Below are 16,920 nucleotides of genomic sequence, written 5' to 3'. Positions count from 1 at the left end.
CGCCCGTGGTGAATGCTTGGGGTGGATTATCTCTTTTAGATATGAACACCCAGCAAGTGTCTATTATGAACTGCAGGGAAACAGCTGACAGCTCAGTTCACACTACCTCCATCCACTTTCCCCTGATAAGCGGCTGGCTCCAGCCCTGCCCTTCGCAGATTTCAGGACTGATCTCTCTTCCTGCTCTGATTCCTCCGATTGTTTTGTCTGGGGCTGCCTGGCTGTTCACCCCTCCACCTCCCATCTCCAGGGCAGGGCTGGGAGGCACAGCCCAGGGGGCTTCTCCTCTAGAGGAGGTAGAGCTGTGGCTAGAGCCAAGCAAGGGAGATGGGGAAAGTCCTGCCTCCAGGAGGCCAGAGAAGTACCAACGCCCACATGTCAATGAGCGGCTGTTCCTGCGGACAAGCCAGACAGCAAGAGGGGCTTACAAACCTGAGACACACACCAAAAGGAAACAATGTCTCAAGCAAGAAGTGAAAAGGGTGGCCTGGGTCCAGAAACAAGGTACATTTCCCGATCTTTTTGATGTGAGATTCTTAATTTTATGGAATATTTATGGCTTCCTGTGGTTTGGGTACCAATGTACCACAAACATCACTAATACATTAATACTGCCTAAGCTGTGTGGACTTTCAGGACTGGGATTATGTGTCCCAGACAAAGGGAAGTATGGAATGACTAAGGAGTGCTGTGCTTATTTCAGAGGTGATGAGGACGTTCTGAAACCAGGGGTGATGAGTCCACAGCTCTAAGGACATATGAAAACCCTACACGTGAATTATGTCTTTGAAAATATGTCATCAAAATGAAAATTAATTAATGTGTCATGTTTTTTATTTCCTTTTTGAACACAACTCTCAAACTGGAAAACTGGATTTACGTGGCTCACGGTACACTCCTACAGTCTTCACTTTTCAAAACAGAAACAGTCTAGGCTTGATCCACACCCCGGAGAGAGCGAGCACCTAGAAGGTTCCGTGTGCTAAGATCTGGGGACTTGCATCCTCTCATATACGAGGCTAATGCCCGTGGGCCTTCATATCCCGCTCATTTATAGCCCAGGCTCCTTACCCAAAAACACAAGTGACAAAACCAGATGACTGACGTGGCAGTCACAAGCCCTTTCAGCCTAGATGGCCTAGGACCAAAACTCACCAGCCCAAGCAAATCCAGATTTCTAAAGTGTTCATTCCACCCCAGACACTGCTTCCCCTTACAGGGGACGAATGTGAAGATAAAGGTACCAACAGGCAACAGGAAAACGGCCAACTGAGTGGTGTAGCTGGCTCTGAACCAACATCTGCCATTTATCATGAAGGATTTCCTTTGAGGGAATTTCTTGTGACTTGAGAGGCTGACATTCCATAGCTGAGCTGGGAAGATAGCTCAGTGAGAAAAGTGCTTGCCACACAAGCACTGAGGAATTGAGTTCAAGCCTGAGAACTCCCCCTCTCCCCCCAAAAACAGACTGCTATGGTGAAGGATGCTTGTGATCCCAGCGCTGGCAGGCTCGGAAAGGCAGATCACTGGGCTCACTAGCCAGCCACTCTAGTCAATACGGCAAGTTCCAGGCCAATGAGACCCAGCACCTTAGAATGGCACTTGAGGTTGACCCCTGAATTTGGGACTACCACAAATAGGTGGGCACACATGGACCCCCAAGACACATAAATTCACACTCTCCCCCAACAAACACTTAGAAATATATTCATCACTGGTGACAAAATTCTGTATGTAGCAACTCTTTGGGCAAAGAGTATGAGAATAAACCACGGGCTATAGCAGACCCAGGCTGTCCTCTCCAGGTACCACACTTGTTACTGTTTATCCTTAAAAAAAAATAAATAAAATAAAATAAAAATCAACACACAAAACAGGAAGTGTCCACCCTTGAAGTGTTAACAGCCACAGCCCCCTGAGGTGACAAGTTTGTGTTCATTCCCTGGTGACAGTAAGAACATGAATCTCTTTCCTTGTGCATTTTGATGTCATTACGCTTCTGATTTTCAAAAGCTGATAAAGTACAATAGATCACCATCGGACATATACAGATGGGTTCCCACGATGGCTAAATAATACGGAGCAAAGAAAGAGAGGAAAGCAGGCTCATCCTGAAGAAGCTCAAAGCACAGGCTGCAACACTGACGCTGCTGGGCCCTGATTCCTTCACTACGGATTTCTGGATTTCTACGCAGATTTTTTCCTGAGGCAAATGCGCTCTAATTAGCATTCCAGGGCCTCCACAGGCTGGAGGGGCGAAGCCAGTTACCGCATGGGGACTGCTTGGTAGTCATCTGTAGTGATCTTTTCAAGGAGAGGGAAAACAAAATCTCTTCAATGGCATTTTCAAAAGTGAGACTAAGTGAAAACACCCACTGTTTCTTAAGCCTCATGGGAATACCTCACATGTGGACCCCAGCCTCCTCCAAGCTCCTAACTGCTCCAGTAGGAGGAGGCTGTTGAGATGGGTCCCCAGGACCAGCCTCCTTCAACAAGCTGCAGATACATGCGAAGCTGGAACCGTTCTGACAGGGCTGAAGGCATTCTTTCTAAAAGATTTCATTTCTTTTTACTTATGTGTCTATGTCTGTGCATGTGAGGGCCAGAAGAGGGTGCTGGATTACCCAGACTGGACTTATGGGCAGTTGTGAGTCATCCAACATATTAGAAACCAACTTGGATCCTCTGCAAGAACAGTTTATACCACTGAGCCATTCCTCTAGCCCCAGATGTGAAAATAGTCTAAAGAGACTCTTGTGCCCTTGCCTTTGGCCATCAGAGTACTGAAACAGTGGTCCCTCAAGGAGTTGAAATTTTCCCCAGGAATCTCATGCTGGGATACGGAAAGGGGTAAAGCCTGGTCTCAGCCAAAGGAGGAACTTGTCCTCAGGAAAGAAATTTCACACACTTCTGACATATCAGAGCATCTTACAAGTGAGTCTGGAGCTGAGACAATGATGGGTCAGTGATGGATGGGACCACACCATGACCCGGACTGCTCTTCTGTTTAAATCTATCTAGACCTCATGTCAGAACTCCCACAGATAAACTTGGGAAGGGTCAATTTCATCTCTCTTCCCAAAGTGTTTGCACTGAATACCTTATTTCAGCTTTTCGCCATTAACTGTGTCTTTAATTGACCTATTGAGGATATGCAGCTAAACAGAGATGTTAGGGGTGCCAGAGCTCAGGCTCTGACCTTAGCAAGTTTAATATTACAGCTTGTGAGAATTGAGTTCCCTTTGGATGCCTCAGAAGGATTGGATTCTAAGGTGTAAAATTATGGGCTTTCTACGCCTGCTCTTGCTCCCAGATAATGGCACGAAGACCTATTATATTTAATAGCCTTAGGCACTATAGCTGGACAGATTCTCATCTATTCTAACCCAACTATGCAGGCCTGGCCTACTTCCCAGACATGTTCCGATACTTGCCATCTTAACCTCTCCCTGGATGTTCCTGCTTCAAGTCCTCATGGCAACTCCCTCATCACGACCTTCTCCCCTCTGCACTCCACCTGGGACCTCACTGGATTTGGAAGTCCCACCTTAACTCTCCTGCCCAACTATTGGCTGTTCAGCTCTTTATTAACCAACCAGAGGTGATAGAGAACAATTTTTACACAACTTTGAGGCAGGAGATGCTTCATAATAATGACAGTGACACAGTGTCAGCATTCGAATACACAGTGCACAAAACATCCTCCAACAATAAGGTCTGCAGCACCATTTAGCTCCAGGTCACATGCCCTGAGACACCATCTTCCCTACAATCAGTTGGTGGCTTTGGCCAGCCTCTGGAGGGTCTCCACAAGGCAATGTATTGGTCCACAAAAGCCAAGGAAATGAAACATGAAATGAGGAGCGGGTTTGGCTCGAGATGTAAGAGTACAGCGATTCCACGTTGGCGATGATGGACTGAATGTGTCCCCCGATGGGTGCTGTTAGTAGGTAATGTAGGTAATTTATGAGACAAGGACTTACTGGGAGTCTGGACCTTAGAGGGAACTCAGGCAGTTCTCCTGGGGCCTTGGTTAGTTCTTACAAGAGGGCTGTTATCACAGGACAAACCTGACCTCTGTTGGGCCTTCTCTGATGTCCATGTTGTCTCATGATCTCTCCAGTTCACTCTCCCACCATTACGGTGCCACCCACCACGAAATAAAAATCCACCAGAGTCAAACATGTGCCAGAACCTCCAGAAAAGTGAGCCGAATAAGCCTCTTTTCTTTGTAAAGTACCTAGTCTCAGATATTTCCTGACAGTGACCATGGCCAGAAGAGACCCAGTAAGCATCCACCTTACTTTTCCATCTTTTCTGGCCCAGTCTTGGTGGGTTGTTTTTGTTTTTGTTTGTTTCTCCTCCTAGCAGGATATCTGGAAGAGTGTGGAACTACTGTGTAGCATCCAGATATTTATCAATCATTCGTATTCCTGGTGGACAAAGCCCTTTCACTATCACATTAGTTTATCTAACCTCATGACATCCGGCTGATGGCCCCAGGCAGTGTCATTATCCCTGTGCAACACACAGGAAACAGACCTTCGAGAGTCAGTAACTCATCCAGGGGTAGGGCTGTGGGTAGGGCCATGGGTTATGTTGTGCAGGCAATTCAACTGGCCTGGCCTCAGGGGCCTTCAGGGTCCTGATAACGTCCCATGACACTACCTGTGTTCAGTGTGTCATCACCTAGGCCAGATGCTCCAGATATGACCCACCGGCCACTCCCACCAGCTCTCTCTCTCTCTCTGCTTCTGTTTCTTTCCCCTTCCCCCACCCTGACTTTTCTCTCTCAGAACCCCCCAACCATGCTCCTCTTTTTCTTCTCCTCTAACTCCTCTCCCCTTTCCTTCCTTCAAATAAATCTTTTCATATCCAGATCTGTTGAGTGTGTGGCATTTTAAAAATATATCCTAACACCTAGAAGATGCAGTTTTCTAAAATGGAGCTCGAGAATAGAGCCTGTAGCTGAGGGTGCTTTCGCATCCTACAAAATCAGTGTCTAGGTGATCACCAGCACCTTCGATGCACTCCATCTAACTGATGAAGTTTCCAGCCAACAACAGCTGACATACGCTCTTCTGGAGGCCACGTGGAGCAGTGACCACGACTGACCACATTCAAGGCCGGAAAACACACTCCAATGAATTCAAAAGAGCAGAAATCACAAAGCATGTTCTCAGACCACAATGGAACTAAACTAGAAAGTCCTAAAAGGGAAGAGGCTGGAAAAGACTCCAAATATTTGAAGATGAATCAGCATCCTTTTAAACAACACTTGAGTCAAGGAAGTCCTCCAAACAGTTTGGTAGTGAGCTGGAGCCAAGTTCAAATCCTAGCTCTCTCCTCCTAACTGGGTGGCCCTGGGAGGATGAAACCTCTTGCAGCCTCTTCTGTTTCTTCAGCTTGGCAGCAGGGTTCACGCCACTGCCCTCCTGGGTATCCAGGCCTGTTACACAACTGGAGCAGCAGTGGTCACTCTTTAGGTTACTGTGGTTTGGTGGCATTTCCCACATCCTGACCCAACAATATAAAGCCCCACCTCTAGGTATCGTACTGTGTGTGTGAAAAAGACAGCTGTTGACTGCTGGATGAGCCCTCCCTCTCCCATATCCAGCTGGCCAACACCTACTGAGGCAATCCAACTGGCAGCACGACGAATCTGTCCACACAGAGTGATGACTCCCACTTTGAGTACGGGCACCAAAAAGAGAGCTCATCTTAGTCACAGGGCGTGAGATGGCCCAAGTGTTGGATGATCGGGAGCATCTTGCCCAAGACTGTGTGGAAAAGAATTAGTTCTACATCTCATCCACACGGAGACAAACACGCTCACTGCACAGGCAGCCTAGCAGCTCCTTCTAGAGAGCTCATTGCACAACTGGGGAAGAAGACGTTCCTGAAGTCTGAAATATTGCACAAGGCTCTGACTCATGAAGACATGAGTTATTCAAATTTGGAAACTATCAAAAATTCCAACCACGACAACCAGCCCTCCGAGAGTTCAGTGCGCAGATGTGACTGTCCTTCGGCTAGGGAGCCGTTACTGTCAAGCAGTGCTCTATGGGACCATTTATAAAATATGCTAACTCAACAAACTGTCCTATCAATCAAAATAATTAGGCATTTGTAAACCCCCAAACAGTTTGGGCCATTTTCCCCCTCTTTTTTTTTTCTTTAAGGCATAACAGGTTTTTCCCTATGATGAATTTCCAGAACATAAAACCAAGCCAGGTTCAAGAAGGACCTGGAGCATCTATCAAATGTCCTCTCCTACGAGCCCCAACTGGGTTAACGCATATTAAAGTCTTAAGCGTTGGGGAAATGCCCAGGCCAGTAAATTGAGGTCCCAATTCCATCTCCAGCACCCATGTGAAAAATCCAGGCATAATGGCAAACCTCTATTACCCCAGCACTGGGGAGGGTCCATGGAGCTTGCTGGCCAGACAGTCTAGCTGAATTTATCAACTCTAGGTTCAATGAGAAACCTTATCTCAAAATCTAAGGGGGTGGGGCGTGACTGAAGAAGGGTACTCAACACAGACCCTGGTCTCCTCATACACACTCACTCGATCATTCACACTCCCAGGGGCCCCACACATGCAGCTCTCAACTCAAAGGAAGCCACATACTTTCCTGAACTTCTATGATTAGGTAATGACCGGGACCGTCAGAAGATACAGAAAAGTGGCGTTTGGCTCCCTTAGCCCAAGAGAACCTTTCCAACCTAGCAAACTCCATGTCAGCCTCAGGACACATGCTTCCGTCATTCCTTCTCTGTGCTTCTTTCCTAACCCATCCACTTGCCAACCCAGAGCGTCCTATGGGACAAAGACATCCTCCGCCTCTGGAGCTTTGATGGAGATGACAGTTGGTGTCATCACAGCTGACAGGACAGAGTTCTATCGAGAAATGCACCAGATGGTGCTAAACATTTCATGAAATGGTGTCCTTCCATGCTAATACCTCTGAGACCTGTGGGCAAACACAATTTTATTTCCATTACTGTTTTACTAGTGAGGAAACCAGCCACAGGTTGAGACAGGGCAGTTCAGAAAGATGCTTAGCCCACAGCCGGGCATCACGAAAGCTTCTCACCTCAATAAGGGCCAGCCAATCAGACAGCTCTTTCCTTATACTCCTCATACTTCTGGGTACACAGCAGTTGTTCAATAAAGGCTCTGGATAAACTTAGAATGCACATCACTGATACTGAAAGCTGAATTCTGCCCTTCCGGTGCTGCACACATCCCCTGCATTACCACTTCTGTTTCTGAAGCACGTTGTCCTGGCTCATGTTCCCCTGTGGTTCTAGAAACACGTCACTTAACAGGACTGAATCACACCAACTTTCCAGAGGTTTCTGAGAGTCCTTAGGAAAAAGCATTCAGGATGTCTCCTACCCTTCTCAGTTGCCCTGTTGGAAACACTTTTCTAATGGTAGAGAAAGTAGAAAAGCAAAAGAAACCGCTCAGTGGGGAGCTCAACCAGGACCAAAAGGAAGGCTCCAGGTCACAGAAAAGGAGCAAAGAATCACCAGACCCTCTGGCATTAGTTCTTGGGACTCCCACTGACTCTCAGAAACACTCATAAATTGACAGAAAGCTGAAGTAAAGGTGGCTACAGTCAAGATGGGGGAAGGGGCATTCCTTCAGTGCCAACCTTGGCTTTACCCACCATAATTTAAGGTGGGGAACATCTCTGAGGGCATGCCTTTGAAAGGGATACAGGAGCACAGTCTCCTCACAGACTGCTGGTTTCCTTATAAGACTCACAGGCCATTCTACCTAAAACGGATCTCAGAAACCACTGATCCAGGCCCTTCACTGATGTGGCCCTGAGAGCCTGAGGTCCTGGTACTGGTCAGGTTTGGCCTCAAACAGGCCAGAGCCAAGGGTTGGTACTCAAAGCACTGCCAGGCGTGACCACTCCCTCACAGGATGTGGGGCCAGAGCTCTTTGTCCATGAAAAATGTAAGCTCATGGAAAGTCTGATGTCTGAATCCAAGGCACGGAATTTGTCCAGGATCACCGGCTCCAAACCAAGTCAGAATTCGGCCTTCCGTGCTGAGGCATCTGGCCAGCTAGCTCACAGTCTCACCGTCCCCGGCCAATCACGGCTTAAGTTCCAAGGCAGTCTATTCACTGCTCCCCAGGATGGGATAAAGTAAAGCAATTACTTGGCGTTTGATCCTGTTAACTTACTAATTTTATCAAGCCTCACTATTTAACCCTTTAGCAAACCATCAGAGCAATACAGGAAGACACCAGCCAGTGAGAAGAGATGTACAAAGGCTAGGGAGACAGTTTCAAATGACGGAAACCTCACTCACTCTTTCTACCAACCTTGTCTTAAGAGGAAGCCTAGGACCCACCCCGTATGTAATTTTTTAAGTGACAAAAGGTGCATCCAACTGCCAACAGCAGAACTCACACCATAGACAAAAAGAAAGTCTCCGGAAATGAACGACTGTTTCCCCCCTACTGTGTTAACTGTGAGCTCCCTCAGGCAGAGACTTTGTGCTGTTTCTTGTATCCCCAGAGTCCAACAAGGCCAGGCACTAAAGCTCACAGTGACAACCTGCCCAAGGCTCACATAAAAGAGCCGCCTAAATAAAGTCAGTCTTACAAACAGTTCATGCCTCCAAGAGTTCTGTCTCTGCCTTCAGAGGCTCTGGGATGAGGCCAGAAGTGAGAACTTCTGAAAACATCTAGCTGCCTGCCTCCAGCCCACCTCTGCCCTCACCTGAGGCTTGGGAGACCTCTAAGCTTGTCGGTCTTGGGTAGGGCAGGCTTTCCTGGAATGTGTACAACAAAAGTGATGGATAGATGAGGTTTCTCCTAGCTGGGGAGTCTTTTTCCTGGCCTTTTAGCAGAGATTTGCAGCACCTCACATGCTGGTTAGTGTCCTGGAATGCTGCAGGATCCAGAAGGGCTTTCCCTACCCAAGAGCAGTTTACAGCCTGCGACTCTGGCTTGGAGACATTTTGACTACGACCCCTTATAATCTGTGCTGCTCCTTAGGCAGTAACTGAAGGCAACCTTGTCCTGACTCCTGTGCCTGCTGAAGGAGACATCTGTCCCTCCTCACCCCACAGCCATGGCCATCTGGGGCACTGTTTACCTCAGCTCTTAGCTGCTACTTAGCTGGATCTGCTTTATAATCTCCGTTGCTCTGTCAACAGCACAGACTGATGGTTAGGAACGGGCTCATGATCCACGAACGGGCTGCTGGGTGATGGTTCAGCCGTACCACAAGTATAGCACAGGCACTGTTAGGAGGCGCAAAGTCTTGGTAAATGGATGCCTGGAGCAGAAGTGTGAATTATATGGCACCTTTTTGTTGTTACCTTATATGACTGCAACTCTTTTTAAAAAGTTGTCTTCATCTGTTGCCCAAACTGAATCCTTGGAGCTCTTGCTGAATAGACAGGTGAGAACCACCACACTCAAATATTTTCACTTTCTTTTTGTATACTCTCCTGGTCAGTAATAACATTCTTGCCCTCTGGCATGCCTGTGTACCCTGCAGCACTGATGATTTGTCTCTGCTTCCAAACAAGATACGCTCTCTGGTGTTTTCATTAACTGACTGACAGACAAGAGTTTTATCCGGAGTGATGGCATTTTTCTCCAACCAAAGGGCCACTGTGACTACCAAAGCAATGCCTGAGATATCTCCCACCAAATTCCCACCTGTCTCCTGAGCTTTCTGCCAAGGTCCTGCCTCAGAACCGATTCTCCTTATTCAACTGTGGCATCAAGTGAGCTAACTGCCCTGGGCACCAGCTGCTGAATGCTAGAGCCAGGATGGGAATGAATGAAGGCAGCTGATTCCCAGGGTCCGGTCCTGGAGATACCTTAGAACACAGCCTCAGATGAAGAGTAAGCGCAAAGCAAGGCTAAGGGTCAGCTGTGTACTCCAGGTATCTCCTATCTTTCTATCCATCCAGCCACATGACCAGCAGTGTCTAAGTACCAGGCACACAGACATGCTATGTCAGACACTACACGGAGTAACAAATATCTACACTCCCTTCCAGAGCCACCAATCTCATTCTTCTGTGGCTGTGTCCACTGAGGGCCACCAGGGTGGGGGACTGATGCACAAAGTGGGACCTGTCTCCCCAGGACAATTCAACAAGCCAAGTATTTAGCCTCTGCTACCTCCGGGCCTTAACTGACTCAGCTTCACTTGTTATAAATTAGGCATTTCACATGGTGTCAGTAAATAACCCAGGGCCCCATGCGCCGAGACTGTAACAGCCACCTTGTTTTTCATCAAAATGTGCCCTCCCCCTCCCCCCCTTTTTTAATGTCACCTCTGCACACTCAGATTCTTGCAAAAGTAGCCAGAGCTCCTCTCCTAGGTTTGCCCTACACCAGCCCTCCTCTGGGCGGCGCCTATTTGAGAACTAACTATTCAAGGACATCAGAGCGTCTAACAGACCTTTCTTCCCCAAGGGACTCTGGGTTTCTTCTTCTGCCCATCTCGGATTGTCTCCTGCAACACCAACCTATTCTCCACCTCAAAGTGTCCACTCGGCAGCTGCTTTGTTCTCCTCTTCTCCCCAGGGTGAGATGGTGGTGCCAGCCCCGGGGAAGCCCATCTCCCACAGACCTGGGGGATCAAGCTCTGGCCTGGTGTGAATGAAGCTGCCCGAGTTCCTGCTGAGCGACTTTGGATAAGTCATTCAACCTCAGTTCCACTCTGGGTAAGACGGTAACGGGGCCTGAAGCTTTCTTCCCCAGAGGCTACCAGGCCAAACAGAGTCACAGGGTAACTCACCTGCCACGTGGGCCTGGGCTTAGCGGGTATGCCTCCTCACCATGCCCACGAGGAAGCCGTCTGGATCAGTCATCTCTGGAAAAAGCTTTCCTGTCTCTAACGAGGCCGAGTTTCCTGGGGCTCAAGTTCAGCCCTGTGCTGTGGTATTAAGAATATAAACATCTGCCCACCTCCCCCTACACCACTCTAATACTTTCCTGTCCACGTGAGTAAAATTTTGCCAAATCCACAGCAGTCACACGGAACCATATTTCTATAAAGAAAAACCTGGATCCATCCCTCTATCCTGTGCTTTCCCATCCTCCCCACCACATGCCCAGGGGGAGGTGCTAGGTTTGGGCAGGAGCCCTGTAGCTGAAGCCCAGGGCGCTGCGGAGCCCAGCTGGCTGCTCCCCAGACCGCTGGCCAGTCTGAATTTACTGTTTTTCCACAGGGTATCTGCATTTAACTGAAGCGTTTCTCTGGAAGGTCCTGCAGGGAGCTGGGTATTTCTCTCACCTCCTTCACCCTGTCACCATCACCACGTCCCTGCCAGAGGGTAGGGGGTACATTTTTCCTCATCCTTGGCGGGCCTCTCCTCTACCTCGGCAAATTTTGCGCTCCAGTACCTGGTTGGGATCATTCAAAAGGACCCAAGGACGAGCCGTGGGGCATTTTTGTAAAGTTGACGCAAGACATTGTAAGCAAGAGGGTCAGGGTTACTAAACCACTTTTTGCCTAGGACGCCAGGTGAGAAAAGTGCCGGCTGAGTTGAGCAGAGCTGTTCCCTCTTCCCATCTCCCCAAAGTGAAAGTTTTCCCTCCCGAAGAGGATCTACGAGAAAAATACTGCCTGAATAATTCCGAGAAGAAAAGGAGCAGCAGAGAATGAGAAGGAAGAGAAGGCGACGGACAGGAGTTCTTGTGGTCCCGAAGCCAAGAGCGTCAACGTGCCAAGATTCTCGTGCTAAGCGGCTTTCCCCCAGCGCGGATGCCAGCCAGGGGGTGCCGGACCACAGCGCGCAAAGCACCTGCTTGGAGTTGCGCGAAACGACTCGACTCGGTGCTTGGGCGCAGAAATACGCCCGAGGGAGCCCATGAACACAGCCACCCCGGCCCGGGCTCACTCCCGGACTGACGGGATGCCTGGAACAACCCGCAGTGCTTTGCCGACCCTCCCGACGGTCCCGACCGGTCGGGTTGGGCCGGCGAGAGCGGGGAGCCACCCAGGAGCGCGGCGCGGCGCAGGGCGGGGCGGGTACCTTGGCCGCAGGCGCCGCGCTGCAGGACGATGACCGGCGGCTGGCGGAGCTTCTCGGAGCGGCGGCTGGCGGCGCGCAGCTGGCACAGGTTGGTGTAGGTCTTGGCGTCGCTGCCGCACACCGGCTCGCTGCTGGCACACACGCACAGGCCGGCCTGCGCGCGCCGTCGTACCGTGGCCGAGGCCGGCACCCCGAAGGGCACCACGCATTGCAGCCCCTCGCCGCAGGGTCCCTCCTGCAGGCCGCACGCTGCACCCTCGGGCGCGCCGCACACCTCGCAGCAGCCGCACGCGTCGCGGACTCGGCCGCCCTCGCAGTCCGTGGGCGGCGGGGCGCAGCGGGTGGGATCGCAGCGCTCCGGGCAGACGGTGGCTGCCGGCGCCGAGCGGCCGCTCCGGGACGGCAGCGCCGAGGAAGACGCCGCCAGCAGCAGCAGCAGCAGCCAGGAGCGGAGCGCGGGGCGCGGGGACTGCATGGCGACTCCGACGGCTTCGGGCTGGACCAGAGCCGAAAACCCGCGCTGGGGACCGTGTGCCGGGGTCTTGGGGACAGCGGGTGCGAGTGCGCAAGGCCGTGCGGCCGAGCCCATTGGCCTAACGGCAGTGACGAGGCGTCAGGGGGACGGGCACCGCTCCCGGGAAGGGGGGCGACCGGGGACTGCCGGCGGGGACGAGGCGGGGCGGCGCGAGGCTCCGCCCCCCGGCTGGCTCAGTTTCCCAATCTAGGCTTCTTTCGCCGCAGGGATTGACGGCCTTAAAACCGAAGTGACACCGGGCAGAGAGAAACCTGCCCAGCGCCGCGCGAGCGCCTGGGAAAGGTCCCGCTGGTCGTCCCGCGCCGACAAAGGTCAGCGCGACCCCAGCCACAGCTGGAATGGACCAGTTCCCAGCATGGAGTGGGGGTGGGGGCGCTGTGGCTGTGAACCTGACGCAGTCAGCAGGGCTGGCAGAAACCCAGTGCCCAGACCTAGTTTCAAGTGAGAAAAGCAAAAAGTCAAGGCAACTGACGGCATAAACCTCCCTGACGCTTCTTTTTAGAAGTTCTTTTCGGTGCAGTGCGTGCGCTTGCACGCGGGAGGTATCTGGAGTTGGTACCCGGAGGGCGCACGGAGCGTGCAGCAGCCTCCGGGCTTTTTGTACGTTTCCGCCCAGAGTTGTCCCGGAATGTGTGGTTACCACACTGAAGCCCCCAGTACCCGCCTACAGTCCCAGCACTCCGGCAAATCAGCCGGGTCCCAAAACCAAATATAAGCCTTTGAACTCTTCCGTGAGGAGGATTTTTGTGACTTTGGGGACCAAGATGAGCCAGCCTATGAATCATCTGGATGAGCAACTGTGACCCTGGAGGTGGGTCTCTGTGCCTGGCGCACTCGCTGGCCCACAGTGAACTCAGAAATCTTGTGTCGGAGGACCGGAGAATTAAACTGTTTGTGCTGGTGCCACCTGCGTTGCCCCCGTGCGCCCCTTACATATATATGTATGTATAATATATATATTACATGTCTCTTACATGTATATATATACGCATATATATATGTATATATATTCCCAAATACAATTCCCCTCAAAACACGCCCCTGATGTGAGCTCACAGGCTTTGTGTTAAAAGATAAACGGGTTTTTAATGTAACTTTTTACTATTCCTTTATTTAAATGAACTCACTTTACAGTGGCTGCACCCAGTAACCAGCCACCCCACCTGTCTCATGGTAAATAATTGGATAGGAAAAGATAAAAGTGTAAAGTTTACGCCAGGCCTGAGGATACTGAAGCTTAACTTGTGAGGATCTAAGAAAGTGTCTAGGGAATCTAAGAAAAGTGTTTTAGGGCCTGAGAAGGTGTTTTAAAGTTGGTAAATGCAAGTTATGAAGGAATATGTAAAAGCTTAAATGGTGATAAGAAAGTGATTTAAGGTAAATAAAAAGGATGAAAAATGCTTCAGTTCCTCCCCCCCATCGCTGTATTACTGTTGTATTAAGATTTCAAAGTTCAGAGCTTTAACAATCAGTGGAGTTCTGATAAGTTAGTTAAACTCTGGTAAAGCCTTCCACTGTATGATCCACTGTCATAGCCACAAGTTCAAGATTTTACATTTCCTTTGGTTGTCTTTTAAGTGTAGACTTTAAAATGTTTCTCCCTGTGTAAGTGTATTACATACACCCAGTCTTCTGGACTGATTACCCACCCTTTTGGAATAGGCAATAAGTGGGAGAGTTAGGCTGTGGGTTGACAGGGCTCCTTATCCGGAGTCCATTTGACCCATGAGAGATGGATTCGAGTGGGTTCTCCGAAGCCTACAAGAATCTTTCTAAGTTTACAAAAATAGAGAAGTTGTGGACAGGTTCACAGCACCATTGTTCGTCATCTGTACTGAAGGCCACACCCCAGAGAAGGCAACAGACACACACCTTTGCGTCACCGTAGAAGCTCGAGAAATGATTTTGGATGAAAAGCATGAACACTCTTTAAGGTGAGCTCAGGTAAGATGAAAGCCTTCCGTGGAGCAGAAGGGGCAAAAGCTCGCTAGATCTTGATTTCGGTATGACTACAGACCGTGAAAGAGGGGACTTCTCTCTATCCAGAAGGTCTTCACTCCTCTCTCCTTCCCCCAGAAAACCCCTTTTACACCAGGTCCTTTACATGGCATACTTTCTCCAGGGTGCACCTTGGCATGGTCCACCGTGGAACCTCCTCTCCACGTTACTATTGCATAACAACCTTTCTACTTGAAGTCTGCCTTTGCTCAGCTCTTCTGGTAGGAGTGTCCTTCCTGCCCTCCACATGGATTTATGTGACCTGAGAAACTGCTTCAGGGACTTGGGTCCCACAAAAGATAATTCCGCAAAGAAGTTGTATCTGGAAAGGCTGATTGATTAGATCTTAACTAATATGGAGGGGTTAGAATCTTGCAGGTCCAGAGCCTAATTAAAGTTTATCTTGGGCTATCTTTAGCCATCTAAATAACCATTCCTTGCCCACCTCTATGTCAGATAAAAGCCCTTTGGAATGTATTGTTTTCAGGCTGTGGCCACTCAGATTTGGCACCAAAATAAACTGTCTCTTAACACCCTTTAAGAGCGAGTTCAGTTTTTGCATCTGACGGTTTGGATCACATTTCCGGTTCTTATTTCTGGGGCTCTGAGCACACTGGAGACCTGGGGAAGTTCACCAGGAAAATGGCAGCAACTCCCCGAGTGACCTGCCTTAGGCCTCCCTCTTTATCACACCGGATCAAACTTCTAGCTTGCACTCAAATCATATCCAAAGCACAGAAGGTCCCAATAAATCCTTCCCAAAAAGTCTCAGTAAAGGATCATGGGAGCCCCAGTTTGTCCACAGGGCAGGGTGGTGAGAGAGAATGCACACACACCCACTTACACACCTGCGCATGTCCATTCTTGCCACAAGTTGGTGTGCACCCAGGGAAGGAGACAATAAAGGAGGTCGAGCTTGGTACCAGGGCCCCATGTGGACTTCCCTCCATCCTTCTTACCCACAGCTAATGCTCTACGCTTTTCATCAGAAAACCTCGTTGCTTTCCTTCTAGAGGTTTCTGAATCATCAGCCACTTAGAGAGACTGTTGCTTTTAGAAAAAAGAATTTAATGCACTTTTTGGTATATCATGAAAACTCATTTCTCACCAATCACATCTTGGTACCATTTCCTAGAGAAGTTTGTTTGTTTGTTTTTTGTTTTTGTTTGTTTGCTTGTTTGTGATTTTCTAAAGGGGGATGTTCTGGTGCCAAACAGAGTTCCCAGCCGTTCTTTCTCGCCCCCAATTTCTCACATTTCAATTCTGAACAGTTCATCTATTCATGAATGATGAATCATCATTCGTTATTTGGCACCATAGCTGCCAAAGCCTTACTCAGCAAAAGAGGCCTCAGAGTTGACGCTGGCAGCTACTGTGCAGTGGGAGAAAGATCCGGTGGGAGACTGGGGGGGTGGGGGTGCTGAGACACCACAAGGCTCCAGACCGAAGGAGTTATACTGGTGATTTGACTCTTCCTGTAGCCTGAGCATTACATTCCTCTGTCAGTGCCAGCAAGATGAAAGCCAGGCTTTTCCATTTGCTTTCCAATGTCCTTCTGGCTCTAACCAAACTGCCCCTGAGTGGGGCTGCTCACTGATCCCAGGGCAGCAGGCAACCCCTTTGACACACGTATTCCCCCATAGTAACAGAAGCCTCCACCAGATGAGATCACTTCTGAGCTGCTTTAGGCTTTCATTCTCCTGAGCACTGGGTACAACCCCTCATTCCCCTCGCTCCAGCATCAGAAGCCACAGGACTCACTCTGGCCATCTTCCCCATGGCAGTCCAGTATCTGTTCAGTTTGGGTCACTGTGAGAGAAATTTCTACAGCACATGCCACTCCACAAAATTCTGTGTGTAGCGTTGAGTGACTGAGCTCAGCCCCCAGGAGCTCAAAGCATGACATTCCCTGAAATAATGGAAATGTGGTCGGTGTTTGTGGCCCCATGTGTGACAAGTAAGTAGCTGAAGAATGGTCCAGGCAAACGAAAACTTGGCTTTTATTTTCATCAAAGTTTAAATTACCTGAAATGAAAGCTGCCCCATGAGTGGGCACCAGAAGCCAGTGCCTGTCGCACTGCAGAGAGGGAGCACAAGAAACCACCTGCAGGGTGTTGGGAAGGTGTCTGATAGGGGCTGGAGAGATCAGGGTATGAATCAGTTGACTAAGTGAAATGAGCCATAGCACCTGTCCTCACTCGTGTGCAAAACACAAGTCTGTCTCACGAAACAGTGCGATGGTAGCTGCTGGCAGTTGGGAGAGAGAAGAGATGGAGAAAATGGGTGCCAGCGCATAGTTAGCTTGGAGATTAGGTCTGGTATCCATAGCGACTATGGGCAATAGAACTCCGTGACACTG

At 49.7% G+C, this 16,920-nt stretch overlaps 1 protein-coding gene across 1 annotated transcript in view; it reads right to left on the bottom strand.

The window, feature by feature from the left end:
• Positions 1-12,651, bottom strand: part of Htra1 (HtrA serine peptidase 1) — a 44,943-nt gene extending 32,292 nt beyond the window's left edge. Inside the window, exon 1 of the mRNA XM_021653205.2 lies at positions 12,029-12,651. Coding sequence (XP_021508880.1) covers positions 12,029-12,617 — 589 coding nt within the window. The 5' untranslated portion in view covers positions 12,618-12,651. The remainder of the gene's footprint in view (positions 1-12,028) is intronic.
• Positions 12,652-16,920: the final 4,269 nt, after the last annotated feature.

Source organism: Meriones unguiculatus, chromosome 1, assembly GCF_030254825.1.
Source record: "Meriones unguiculatus strain TT.TT164.6M chromosome 1, Bangor_MerUng_6.1, whole genome shotgun sequence".
NCBI lineage: Eukaryota > Metazoa > Chordata > Mammalia > Rodentia > Muridae > Meriones > Meriones unguiculatus.
Note: the sequence above shows the minus strand (reverse complement) of the source record. Positions and strands in the feature narration are given on the sequence as shown.